The 13,328-nt window shown below is 38.3% G+C and overlaps 1 protein-coding gene and 1 pseudogene across 2 annotated transcripts; both read right to left on the bottom strand.

Moving 5' to 3' along the window:
* Window positions 1–2,228: 2,228 nt before the first annotated feature.
* Window positions 2,229–6,283, bottom strand: LOC148726255 (uncharacterized; annotated as a pseudogene). Its single transcript, XR_015990042.1, has 5 exons — window positions 5,583–6,283; window positions 4,265–4,382; window positions 3,978–4,051; window positions 3,138–3,266; window positions 2,229–2,859 (listed from the first exon to the last, which is right to left on the bottom strand). The product of XR_015990042.1 is annotated as an uncharacterized LOC148726255 (transcript).
* A 1,541-nt stretch (window positions 6,284–7,824) lies between these two features.
* Window positions 7,825–12,402, bottom strand: LOC148726254 (uncharacterized). Its single transcript, XM_088728998.1, has 3 exons — window positions 11,959–12,402; window positions 8,727–8,900; window positions 7,825–8,557 (listed from the first exon to the last, which is right to left on the bottom strand). Exons 1-3 carry the CDS (start codon window positions 12,295–12,297, stop codon window positions 8,051–8,053), a joined length of 1,020 nt encoding a protein of 339 aa, XP_088585124.1. The 5' UTR covers window positions 12,298–12,402; the 3' UTR covers window positions 7,825–8,050.
* Window positions 12,403–13,328: the final 926 nt, after the last annotated feature.

The raw sequence follows: 13,328 nt of genomic DNA, 5'->3' as shown, positions 1-13,328 counted from the left end.
TTTATTCGTCCTTATCCGAGAAGAGTAGAATATCTATCCATTTCTTGATATTATAGAAAGAAAGCAAATTCCCCTCAGCTATTCTAAGACCATGAGTATTGGTCCGGGCGGGGCAGTGTCTTCAAACTCCAAATTGTAGCCTGCAGTGCACGCGTAATTTTGGCGGGAGAGTGCTAAGTATTTTCTTGACGAGAGTTACGGCCGTCATCATTGAGTTTAACGGAGGCGGAAGGCTGGGGAGAGAAAGAAATTTGAACCAATAGGGGCGAGCGACTACGAAAAGATATTGGGGGGGGGGGTGAGGGTAGGGGAGTGCTCCTTCCCGCCCCCCTCCCCCTACCGTGGACTCTAACCTCAAATCAATGTTTAATTAAGCTTTATCTCAGGACAAATAGAAAGCGTACCTCGCACTTTCGGGACTATTTCTTCAGTAGACATTACACAAATATAAATTGTGTAATTCCACATTATACAAATGATTTGTATAATGTGGAATAGTATCCCTAATGATATCAAGTTGGCTGAATCCTTGGGTTCATTCAAGTGCCAACTTAAACTATAATTTTTTTAAGCGTGTTTATAATGCTTTCGATGGGGACAACGTTCGTTCATTTAAGATTATCTGTCCCAAATGTAGAAGAGTAAAGTTATGGATCGGGAATTGGTATTTTTTGTTGTTGTTGTTGTTGTTTTTTTAAATTATAATTACCAAAGGGCTAGGGTAGTTGTCGAATCTTGTGGGAAACATAATGTGTTATTATTCGTACTACCCGTACATTGTAATTAGTGTACAAATCGTTACATAAGTATATAAATAAATAATAAACTTAACCGGTTGAATGAACGATCGCGCGCTTCTTGATGTTAACTCGTCCTAATAAGACGTCCTCATTGCAGATTCCTCCGGGAAATGCGCACGGTCAGGTTGTAGATATAAATGTAATTGTACCGTAAAAGTCTTCTAAAGCTACTCATTGAGTGCGTCGGCCAGTTAGCCAGCCAGCCAGCAAGTAATTCGAGCTTTTGAAGGTTTTCTATATCACCCGAGTTTTCCACCTTTATTTCATAGAAAGACAAAAAACAGGCAGTCGCCACATACTTTTTTTAAAAAGTAACAATTTACTTCTTTCAATAGCGAGCTTTAGCAGTAAGAAAGACAGCATAATTTGTCTAATAAGCGCAGGCCTATTACACTAATCTCGTTCCCAACCCCAATGGACGCGGAGCTGTGGGTCCTGTGCCCCGAGCGTTGAGTAAGGGAACGAAGTCCTGAGGAACAAGATTACTTGCGTGCGTCATGTAATGCACCAGACGGTTTTACCCCGCAATAATCGACAGTGACTTTGAACCACATCTCCATCGCTTGTTCTTCTCTTATTGTATCAAAATCATAATTTAATTAAAACTTGTCGCACTATGTGGAGACACCTGTCGCTTTTTGTAATAATAACTAATTACCCCGTTACTTTAACAAAAAAATGTCAACAAAAATGTGGACGCTCTGAGAGAACCGAATTGCTTCCTAGCCCGGCATTAACTGAATCTCCAGTTTCCATTCACTTTGAAAGCGCCTAATTATGCTTTAGTAGTCTTATGTCATGAACATATTTCGCCTCGAAAGTGATATATTTGCTGACAGCGAATTAGCAAATATTCCGGCAATTGAAAAACGTATTTTAATTCTTCAACTCCTAATGGAACAAAAAGCTGCAAATTTCACACAATAAAAATATTTGCACATGTTATACGATGTGTTACTGCTTTCTTTTGAATTCGAAAATGAAAAAAAAAAAAAACTTTCCTCGAATAGGCTGGCGGGTATTGATCAAAAATTTAACCGACGACACCAATAGACAAAAATTTATGGTAGAACTCAAGGATCTGGCGAGAAGGAAAACCTCAGCGGACACTGTCTTCAAACTCTAAATTGTAGCCCGCAGAGAACGCGTAATTTTGGTGAGAGTGTGCTCAGTATTTTCTTGGTGAGAATTACGGCGATCATCGTTGAGTTTAAGAAGATGCTTATAAATTTAGAATTTAGAGAAAGAAAAAAAGACTGTCAGTGGCCACATACTTTTTTTGAAAAAGTAACAATTTAGTTCTTTTTTCAATAGCGAGCTTTAGCAATAAATAAGAAAGCGTAATATATTTAATGAGCGCAGGCCTATTACACTAATTTCGTTCCTAACCCAATGGATGCGGAGCTCAAAGATACTATGCTCCAAGCGTTGAGTCAGGGATCGAAGTCCCTGAAACAAGATTACTTGCATGCGTCATATAATGCAAAGGAAGGTTGCACCCTGCAATACTCGACAGTGACTTTGAACCACATCTCTATCGCTTGTTCTTCTCTCATTGTATCAGAATGTATCCCATCGCTTTGATATGTATATTTCCATACTTAGCTTCGTTTCCACAGGTGTTGGAGTCATCGTGAAAACTTCTTGTGCCGAACCCAATTCTAGAGTCACAAGTGTTGCAGTTGTTCTCGTTGTTTCCAAGGATTCCAGTGCGAGCTTTCGGTCTTCCTGATCTATCGCTCTTCACATTAAACCCCTCTCGGTTGCAATTGGGCTGTAACGATGCCTGTGGGCCAATCGGTTTTATCCAGTTGTCACGACCCAATGACGTCGTGCGATGGTTTCCATCAGCGATTAATGAGTAGGGGGAATTAGCGTTCTGGTTGAAGTGTATGAAGTTAATATGTTGTTCGATCTCCATACCGAGGCAGATCTTGGTGAAAGATGTGTTCCAGTAGGTCGGTAACTTGGTCTCTTGTGAGTCAAATCCAGTCTTTCCTCCGTCAATATTGATAGTTTGATTGTTGCTCCAGAGATTAGAATCGTAATGAAAAGTTCTCTAGTCAGCGTAGAAAAGACTGAAAAGACCTACAATATATTTTGACCCCGGCCAATGACAAGCATATGACTGCAAGAAAATTGTGGCTTCTGTTTGTTTTTATGCTTAACGATAAAGTGCTTATGAAATATTAGTAAATAACCTGAGCAAAGAGATCTTGGAATGCCAAAACATTTTTGCTTAAGCAATAGGATATCGTTAAAGCAGTTCACTGTTTTAAGTGGACGTCTTGTAAAAGACCTAGGAGCCCTAATTGGTGAACCAAAATAAGTACATACTAGGGAGCCATTCATCTTCATAGCCAGCGTCCATCCATATCCCCCGCATGCGCTAAGACTTGTCATGTGACAGTACACGGGAACCTTGTCAGAACTTATTTGTAATGAATAGGCCTTATTCCCATTAGCCTTAGAAGAAATGACGACAGGACAGACATTTCAAAAGAACTGCCGTAAGGAAATAGGTGAGAAGTATATCATAAGGGTTGTGGTCAGATGACTAAAAGTACAAAACTGTTGGAACGTTTGCCTCGCTTTTTTATTTTTTATGAAGAGGTTTCAAGATTATAATTGTTTTTTGACTTGTTGAGGCTTTAGTCACAGAGTGGGTTTTTCGTGTTATCATTTTAAAGCTCTCAATTTGAGTTATTTCCCACGAAAAAACAGGTTGGAAGTGTGAATTACTGTGTCTTAAGAATTGAAGTCGCTAAAAATATTTCTACGTCTTTGGAATGTAAAAGTCGATTTTCATAGTAATTACAGGAACTTTTTACTGAGACTGATCAGCAGGACTTTATCATTTGATGCTGGAAGAAGCCAGTACTGACTGTAACTAAGAGTATTGGAAAATGTTCTACCAGTAACTTACAATTTATTATGATAAATTTCCTGGAACGTGGAGCTCCCTGGAAGATGAAGGGAAACGAAATAGTTAGAATTCATTACGTGACTCAAAGACAAAATTCTCACAGTTATACCTCAGCATCTTTAACCCTTTACAGCGTAAGGTCAATATGCATCTTCTCCATACTGTTCTTTATACATTTCCAAAAGCACTGACAAGGAGAATTTGTTTGACAATCAAAGTATTCTTTAGTTGATGCTTACTTCCTAAATTGCCATGAGTTTTTTGCTTGATTCAGCAAGGATACTACGAGGAGAAATTAGTTGCTTGTCACTCTTATAATTAGGGGCTGAAAGGTGAATATGTATTAGGTGCCATTATGAGCTAAGTTCATTTTTTCCATATCTCTGTTCACAGAGGGTGATGCTTTCACTGTCTACCGGCTTACTATTCACTTGAAAATCTTTTGAGGTGGATGAGGTTATTGAATGGCACGTTGAAAAAAGATGAAAAGTGGAACTCGTAGAATTTTGCCTTTCTTTGTGGTTAACGTCATAATTACCCGTTTTATTTTCACGTCTTTCACCAGTCTAAGGATTTTTGCAAGAACATGAGAAGGTTTGCTTTTTTATGTCGCGAACACAGGAACCACCATTGAGGCAACCAGTCATCTCACAACTCTGGGGAATATAGATAACAATAACACTCTCCTAAGAGTTGATACTTTATCCTCAGCTCTTAATAACAAACGGCCATTATGATAGTTAGCAGGGGGAGCCAGCCAGCAAGCCAGAATATCTCTTGTTTCGGAACATGATATCTTCAGTACGTGCAGTGAACGTAACATTAATTTTTCCACGTATGAAGGAAACAGCGTCGTCATGGAAACCGAGCTTATCAATATAGCGATCTACTTTCCATGAATAGTTTTTAATTTTTTTTTTTTAAATCAAATATTTTCGAAAAGAAAAAGTAGTTTTTATCAGAAGATTTTGAAATATGATGAGCAGATTAATGTATTTACATTTGGCGGAACTAAACTGTAAGTCGGTGTGACAAAGAATGTAAATATTTTCCTATTGGTATGTCAGCACGTGGGCCGCTATGGCGTTTATTGAGTCTTTTATTGTATGGTGTATTTAAGGTTTGACATTTGTAATGTATGCATCTCAGCTCCCGAACTTTCCTAGTTTTATGTTAAATGTTATCTTGCATGTAATGAAGCTGTTTTACCTCTAACCCCCAGAGGTCGGTGCGCCTGCAGTTTTGGATGGGCAATACGTTCCCATTTTTCCCATTGGGTTTTTGGGTTTTCGTATCAGGCGGCGGCACACTGAACGTTTTAGCCCGACAGGCGATGACTAGTTGTTTACTACTCTGTGTAACTTTGTCGGACGGCATTAAATACTCGGGATCCTAGTTCGAGCTGCACACCCACTCTTGTGTATGAGTCGTGAATTTAAATAGGAATTATTGTATCCTTGTGATATCCACTATGAAACGGTAGAAACCACTAACTTAATTTACGCGCATTCTTTTTTGTTTTTCCCTCATTCCTTTATTCACCATTATTTTGGTCCTTTAGGTAAATTACTCTTTCCCATATTTGTCATGTTTTACGCCCTCATAGCAGTGCGTAGCTTATTAATTATTTTTGTTTCTGTTTAAGTGTTTTTTTTACCTAGTTCCCTCACTGTTTGGTAAGTTTCTGTCTCGTCGTATCATTGTATTTAATTTATTTCCCTGTCTTATTCAGTCGTCACCAACAAAGTATAAAGGGCCGAGGGAATTTAGAAAATTAATTTTCAACAACTGCTTATTAGAAATAAACATTGAATGCTCCTTAAGATAATCAGAGAAAATATAATGTTAATTCTTACCTTAAGTAACAGCGAGAAAGTCGTTCCTTCGTCGTCAGAGAAATTGTTGTTTTCGTTAATGGACATGTCATGCTTGTTCAGTTCACAAGTGCCTTCGTCTTTCCACTTGGAGGAAAACTTGAAGTTGGTGGAAGTACACCAGGTATTTCTCAGACATTGCTGACCGCAAGATAACAAACTTGGTGAATCAAACCGTTTGGAAACATATCCAAGGAGCTTCCTATTTTGCAAGGTTTCAAAAGAGGAAAAACGAGAAGTTTCGGGGTTGTCTTCGGCGGAAAAACGTACATTACCCAACAAGAAGAACAATACAACTGTCGTCTTCGAAGCCATGTCTTGTTCTGTTGCAGTATGGAATAGTCTATGCAGCTTGAATAAAACTTGTCGCACCATGTGAACACACCTGTATCTTTTTGCAATAACTAATAGCGCCGCGCACAAATGCGATTTTTGTCAGACTTTTGACATTTTTTATCATTTTAATGAAAAAAGGCAGACAAAAGTGAGGAAATGATTAATGTTAATTTCAATTTGTTCGTCTGAGTTTCGGGTCTATAAATAGTAACAGCGCACAGCGATATTGCCCCACTACTTTAACAAAAATATCAAAAAAAATGTTGACGCTCTGGGAGATGTTGTATCCTGGCGATTCACTGAATCTCCAGTTTTTTCATTCAGTTTGAAAGCCTCTATAGCTAATTATGCTCTAGCAGTCGTATGACATGAACATATTTCGCTTTGAAAGTGATGAATTGGCTGACAGCGAATTAGCATTTCCGGTAATTAAAAAAGGTAATCCAACTCTTCGACTCCTTATCGGACAAAAAACTTCAAAATTCCACGCAATGAAAAGGTTTGCATATGTTACAGGAGATGCTACTGCTTTCTTGATCAAATGCCTTATTGGAAAAGAAAAAGAAAAAAAACTTTCTTCAAATAGACTGGTGGGTATCGATAAGAAATTTAACAGACGACATTACTAGACAAAAATATATGGTAGAACTCAAGGATCTAGCGATCAGGAAAATTTCAGCGGACACTGTCTTTAAACTCCAAATTGTAGCCTGCAGAGCACGAGTAATTTTGGTGGGAGTGTGCTCAGTATTTTCCTGTCGAGAATTACGGCGATCATCATTGAGTTTAACGGAAGCGGAGGGCTGCGGAGAGAAAGAAATTTGAGCCATTTGGGGTGAGCGACTGTGACAAAATATTGAGGGGGTGAGGGTAGGGGGGTGGCTCTTCCCGGTCCCTCCCCCTACCGTGGACTCTAACTCCAAATCACAGGTTAATTAAGCTTTATCTCAGGACAAAGATAAAAATCGTATTTCGCGTTTTCTAGACTATTTCTTTAGTAGAATTTGTATCATGTGGAATAGTATCCCTGATGATATCAAGTTGGCTGAATCCTTGGGTTCATCCAAGTCCCAACTTAAATCATAATTTCTTAAGCGTCTTTATAATGTTTTCGATAGGGGCAACGTTCGTTCATTTAAGATTATTTGCCCCAAATGTAGAAGTAAAATTATATGGTGCACGCACTAGCTAATTATAAATTAATCAGTTCACATATTTAGTTTTGGTTGATGGATCAGGGAAGGGTTTTTTTTTCCTTGTTTTTAAATTATTATTACCAAAGGGCTGGGCTGGTAGTCGAATCTCGTACGGGATTTTATGTGTTATTAGTCGTACTACCCGTACATTGTAAACGGTGTGCAAATCTTTAAATAAAGAGATAAAAAGTAAACATGGCCGGTTGAATGAACGATCTTGCGCTTCTTGACGTTAACTCGTCCTAATAAGACCTCTGCACTACAGCCTCTTCTGGGACAAGCGCACGGCCAGGTTGTAAATGTAAATGTAATTGTACCGTAAAAGTCTTCTGAAGCTACTCACTCACTGCATCGGCCAGTTAGCCAGCCAGCCTGGCTAACTGACCGATGTTTAAACCCTTCCCCGATCCATCAACCAAAAATAAATAAGTTAATTGATTAATTCATAATTAACGAGTGCATGCTCTACATGAATTTACTCTTCTACATTTGGGAAAGGTAATCTTAAATGAACGAACGTCGTCCCCATCGAAAACATTATAAAGACGCTTAAATCGAGATATTTTAAGGTTTCCTATATCGCCCGAGAAGTTTTCCACCTTTATTTCATAGAAAGACACAAAACAGTCAGTCGCCACATACTTCTTTTGGAAAAGTAACAATTCGATTCTTTCAATAGCAAGCTTTAGTAGTAAAGAAAACAGCATAATTTATCAAATGAGCGCAGGCCTATTACACTAATCTCGTTCCCAACCCCAATAGATGCGGAGCTCAGGTCCTGTGCCCCGAGCGTTGAGTCATGCAACGAGGTCCCTGAGGAACAAGATTACTTGCATTGGTCATACAATGCACAAGACGGTTTTACTCTGCAATAATCGACAGTGACTTTGAACCACATCTCTATCGCTTGTTCTCATCTCATTGTACCAAAATGTATCCCATCGCTTTGATATGTATATTACCATATTTAGCTTCGCTTCCGCAGGTGTTGGAGTCATCGTGCATACCTCCTGTGCCGAACCCAATTCTGGAGTCACAACTGTTGCAGTCCTTCTCGTTGTTTCCAAGTATTCCAATGCGAGCTTTCGGTCTTCTTGAACTATCGCTCTTCACATTAAACCCCTCTCGGTTGCAATTGGGCTGTAACGATGCCTGTGAACCGATCAGCTTTATCCACGTGTCACGGCCCAACGAGGTCGTGCGACGGTTTCCGTCGGCGATTAATGAGTAGAGGGAATTGGCTTGCCGGTTGATGAGTATGAAATTAATATGTTGTTCGATCTTCATACCGAGGCAGATCTTGGTGAAAGATGTGTTCCAATAGGCCGTTAACTTGGTCTCTTGGGAGTCAAAGCCACTCTTTCCTCCGTCAATATTGAAGGTTTCATTGTTGCTCCAGAGATTAGAATCGTAGTGAAAAGTTCTCTATTCAGCGTAAATAAACAAGAGAGAGTTTTGATAACAGACTTAAAAGACTTTACTAGTCGTATAACTTAGGCATCCCCTCTGACTAATATTCCAAAATGAAGCCTCCACACTATAGTTGTCCGTGGCCAGTGAAATTTGAGAACATTATAGTTTAACAAATTTATACCTGAGAGCCGTTTATTTTCATAACCAGCGTCCATTCACCCCCACCGCATGCGCCGAGACTGATCAAGTGACATCTTTCCCCGATCCAAGGTTGTTGACAAGCGCACCAGAAGGTTTGCCTTTTTATGTCGCGAATACAGGAACCACCATTAAGGCAACCGGTCATCTGACAACCCTGGAGAAAATACATAAATAAGTCGCTCGAAAGAGATGATACTTTATCCTTAGCTATTGCTAACAAACAGCCATCGTGATAGTTAGCAGGCGGAGCCAGCCAGGAAGCTAGAATCTCTCCTGTTTCAGATAATGATATCTTCAGTACGTGCAGTGAATGTAACATTAATTCTTCCACGTATGAAGAGAACAGCGTCGTCATGGCAACCGAACTTATCAATATTGCGGTTTTACTTTTCATAAAGGATTATAGTTTTTTTTACTTTACCGATAGAACTAAGCTTTAATTTAAATCTTTTTGAAAAAGAAAAGGTAATTTATATCAGAAGATCTTGGAATATGATCAGCAAAACATTGTTGCATGCATGTGATATCCTCCATGAAACGGTAGAAACGATTACATAATCAACTTGCCGGAAGAAATAAAACGAAGTTCATTAAACGTTTTATGTATATATTTTCTCGTGGAATAAACCTGATATTGATTATATCAAATGATAAATATTGCTTATCCTCGGTCTCAAAAGAAGATCTAGTAGATTTAAGTCCGTTTCTTTTGTTAAGGAAAAACTTTCCACCAAAATGATATATTTTTCAATGTTTTCAGTTAAATATTTTAATCTTTTGGATGGAACTCCATCCAATTTTGATACAAGACGTTAAGAGAACTCTCTTTAGGCTTGTGGACAAAATTTATCGGGAAAAACGGAAATATCGGAACTCTTTTTGTCAGGTTATATCGTTATATTTTTAGTTTCCAAGGCGTTGGATAGGAGCTGAGAAAAAACATGCAGCTTCATTAATATGGCATGACAACGCGGATTAAAATATCGAAAATTGTCTTAAAACGCATTAGGATAGGAAACAGCTTCGGATTGTGACAATTGTATTTTTTATATAGAAGAGGAATGCTAATGTTCAGAGAGCGACAATAACCACTCACAAAGCTTAATTATAAATAATACCACTTTCGACGACGTCATTTTACAAAATTTTAGGCTAAAATGTGTCTCCTCGTTTACTTCAGATATTGATACTTTTGTTAACAAAAAAAGTCCGCTTTGTTGACTTGGAGAAAAACGTGAGGTTTATGGAATTAAGTGCCGCTCTCGCTAATAGCGATCTTTTCAACTAACGGTTGAGAAAAAAAGTTTCCTTTACTTTTAGCCCGTGAAAAAGGGTTTCGGACACATGTTTTAAAATGGTTTGGTTGTTCTCCAATTCTCCTCTTTTGCGTCGCCATAACTTATGTAGAACATGTAGAAGATAAGCAAACGAAGCTGAACGGTCAAAGAGATGTCTTTGTTAATTTTCAGAATTATGCAAATAAGGTTTGTAAACACATTGATTTGAGTTGTTTTGAAGATGTCGGTGGATGAAAACTAGAGAGATACTGTCGGGTTTGAGGCAACCAGTGTCCCCATCGGTGTTTAAAGTCTCCGCTGATATGCTTTTTTAGCCCTGCTTACGCTTGCATTTGGAGAATTCCGAGTCTTTGTTATAAATTGGTGAAGTGTCGATATGCAAGTTAAGAGAAGGGTCTCTCCCCGGCGATCACGCTTACGTAAGATTTCAGGTGAAGTTTCCTCATGTGGCATACAAACTGTGTGTAAGCTGCCTCTCATGCCTCCTCGATTTTCATATGTGGATACATGATCTGTCGTTTGGAACAAAATTATCAACATGACAGCTCTTTACTGAAGTCCATCACCAGGAGAAGTCAGCCGGAAAAGGATGACAACTTCACTTATTTCGAAAAAAAAACCCCGGGATTGTTGAATTATCTTCCCTTGGAAAATGAGATTCCGATGTTGAAGTTACCAAAAGTAGTACAGCTCTTACGAGTAAAGAGAAAGTCGTAATTAAGAAGTTGGAAGGATTTCGTTAAAATTCGTATATCAAGAGGATGTCCATTAATGGTTGGAAAATGTCCAGACAATTTTAGATCGATCGCCTTAACATAGCATAAGTTCTGAACAGCTGTCGACAAGTAAAGTGAAATCCGTTTATTTCACAGGGGATTTTTAAATATTTTCACGTTATACTAGTTGAGAAATCCTTTTTTTTTTTTTTAAGAGACTGAAAAATAAATGCTAATAACATACTAACATAAGCTCAGAACAGCTGTCGACAAGTAAAGTCAAGTTCATTTACTTTGAAGGGGAGTCTTAATTTTTCCATAAAATAAAAGTACAGAAATTCTTTTTTTAAAGAAACTGAAACAAAAAAGCAGAGGAGTTTAAACATTTGAAAAATTTCTCTTTAAGACAGGATGGCTGAATATGCGGGGAAATTGTCAAAACTAATGATGGAGGGAGCCTCTTTACACAAAAAGATGAAAGCTTTGTCAGTTATGATATATGAAAGGGAAATATTCTTCTAATTTAATTCTCCAATTTCAATAGAAAAGCTCCACATTGTTTATTTGTTATAATTTAAACCACAGCACGTACGAAACCAGATGTCTTTGAGAGTGGGGCAAACGTACAAAAGGAAATCATGTGGGAAACGATTTGAAATTTGTGAAATTGCAAATATTATGCACCATTATGCCTCACTGAACTTTCACAAGAACTTACGCCACAAGGAGTGAATTAGTGGCAGATTCTAGCACAATAACCATATTAATTTATCCGTCTCAAAAAGGATAAAGTGGATAACGCCGGAAACTATTAAGGAATGGATTCAAAACAGTCTAATTCAGATATTCAATCTCAGTACGATTTTTAGCGAAGTTATGTTCTAAAAATTCAGAATAATCAGGAAAAGGTGAAAGTTGGCTCACAAAGTAACTTGGGGCAAGATACCTTTTAAGTAATTTTTGAATTCTACATTCATATAGTATTTCGATCTGATTACCTGAGGATTACTATGAAGTTGATGTTTAATTTTTACTTGTAAGGCCTCAACCGAGTTACGTTTTTCGTTTTCGCTTACAGTGAAGGTTTTGTTTGGTAATGTAATATGATAGTTAAATGACTGGTTTCAATTCAGTCAGCGATAGATAAAAACTTCTGTATAACGCCTTTAACTAATGGATGCATTAAAACAGTAATTACCCTCAGGAGAAGTGAGAAAGTGACTCCATTGCGGTCATCAAAATAAATGTTTTCGTTTACGACGGAGATATCGTGCTTGTTGAGTTCACAAGTTCCTTCCTCGTCTGTCTTTAAGGAAAACTTGAAGTTTATCGACGTACACCACAGATTGCTAAGACACTGTCGACTACACGATAAAAAAGTGGGAGAATCAGACCGCTCGAGAGTAAATCCAATGAGTTGCTTATTTTCCTGTATTTTGAAATATGATGAACGAGAATCTTGGCCGGAGGTTCCTTTGGCGATGAACATGGTGGATTTTTGAAATAGGAAAAAGAACAATATGTTGTTAAACCCCATTGGAAAGGAAGCCAGCTCTAGCCTTGACGAGAAAAAAGTGCCCCTGCAACGTTCAACACTTTCCAATAAAATATTTAATTTTTACTCATCTTAAGAATATTTAGACAATTACAACCACGTGACTGACGGAGTTCATTTGTAGTTATGACATCGGAGATGCTCGAGGCGAGCTCGGCAGTCTTCGTGTCACTAACGTTTTTTAGCGACCACTTGTACAGCCTCCCTGATTTACGTTTGACATATGGTGCAGAAGTTGAAGCAAAGCTAAGTTAAAGATAGGTCCGGTTGTTTAAACAAAGTTCAGCCGTTGTTTTAACAAAACCGCGTTCTGAGCCATCTTCAATCTAGCCAAGCTTTTTTTGTGAACATATATTTTTGTAAACAGTGGTATGAGGGCCGAACGCTAATCACAAGTGGAAGGACATTTATCTGCATAAATCAACCCTCATACTGCGAATACTTGAGGCCCATTGCTTGCTTAGAACTGCGTTTTGAGTTTGACCTTGTGTGAGTACCTGACCGCTGGGGTTGTTTCGCAAACCAGAACATATCTGATAAAGTGTGGATTGGTCGTACATTCACTTTCTTTTTTTTTTTTTCCTCTAACAAGTTTGCATTTATCGAACCCTGAAATCGGTATGCAGACTGTTTTAACTCCCTCTCCCCATTCCTCCTCTCCTCATTTCTGCGATTCAAAGATTCAATAATCTTGCGTTTATCAAAATAAATAGCTACCGTTATCATTTTATCATAAATAATCTCTTGATAAGTACTTCCTATCGATATCTACAAATTTACCCTAAATATCTAATAAACCCCATGGAACTAGTAATTTTTTGCATGATTCTCAGAGCAGCTGCAGCCAACGCTTCAACTGTAAGAAATTGTATCACTGCCTCTTTGAGAGCTCGGGCTTCGGTTTTACTGAACAAGAATCACTTCGTGAATTTTACCGGGGCCATTTTTACCTTGGCAACCCACGTTTACACTTACATGCATAAGGGTCGTTTACATCAACAAGTTTGTCGCAC

The sequence above is a fragment of the Stylophora pistillata genome, chromosome 7, assembly GCF_964205215.1.
Source record: "Stylophora pistillata chromosome 7, jaStyPist1.2, whole genome shotgun sequence".
Taxonomy (NCBI): Eukaryota; Metazoa; Cnidaria; class Anthozoa; order Scleractinia; family Pocilloporidae; genus Stylophora; species Stylophora pistillata.
This window is presented reverse-complemented; position numbering and strand designations above follow the sequence as displayed.

Coding starts and splice junctions, on each gene's coding strand:
- LOC148726254 (XM_088728998.1), bottom strand. CDS start 12,297: ATGGGGTTTAACAACATATTGTTCTTTTTCCTATTTCAAAAATCCACC. Junction 8,901..11,958: donor CTTTCTCACTTCTCCTGAGG/GTAATTACTGTT, acceptor TATTTTCTCCAG/GGTTGTCAGATGACCGGTTG. Junction 8,558..8,726: donor TGAAAATAAACGGCTCTCAG/GTATAAATTTGT, acceptor TACGCTGAATAG/AGAACTTTTCACTACGATTC.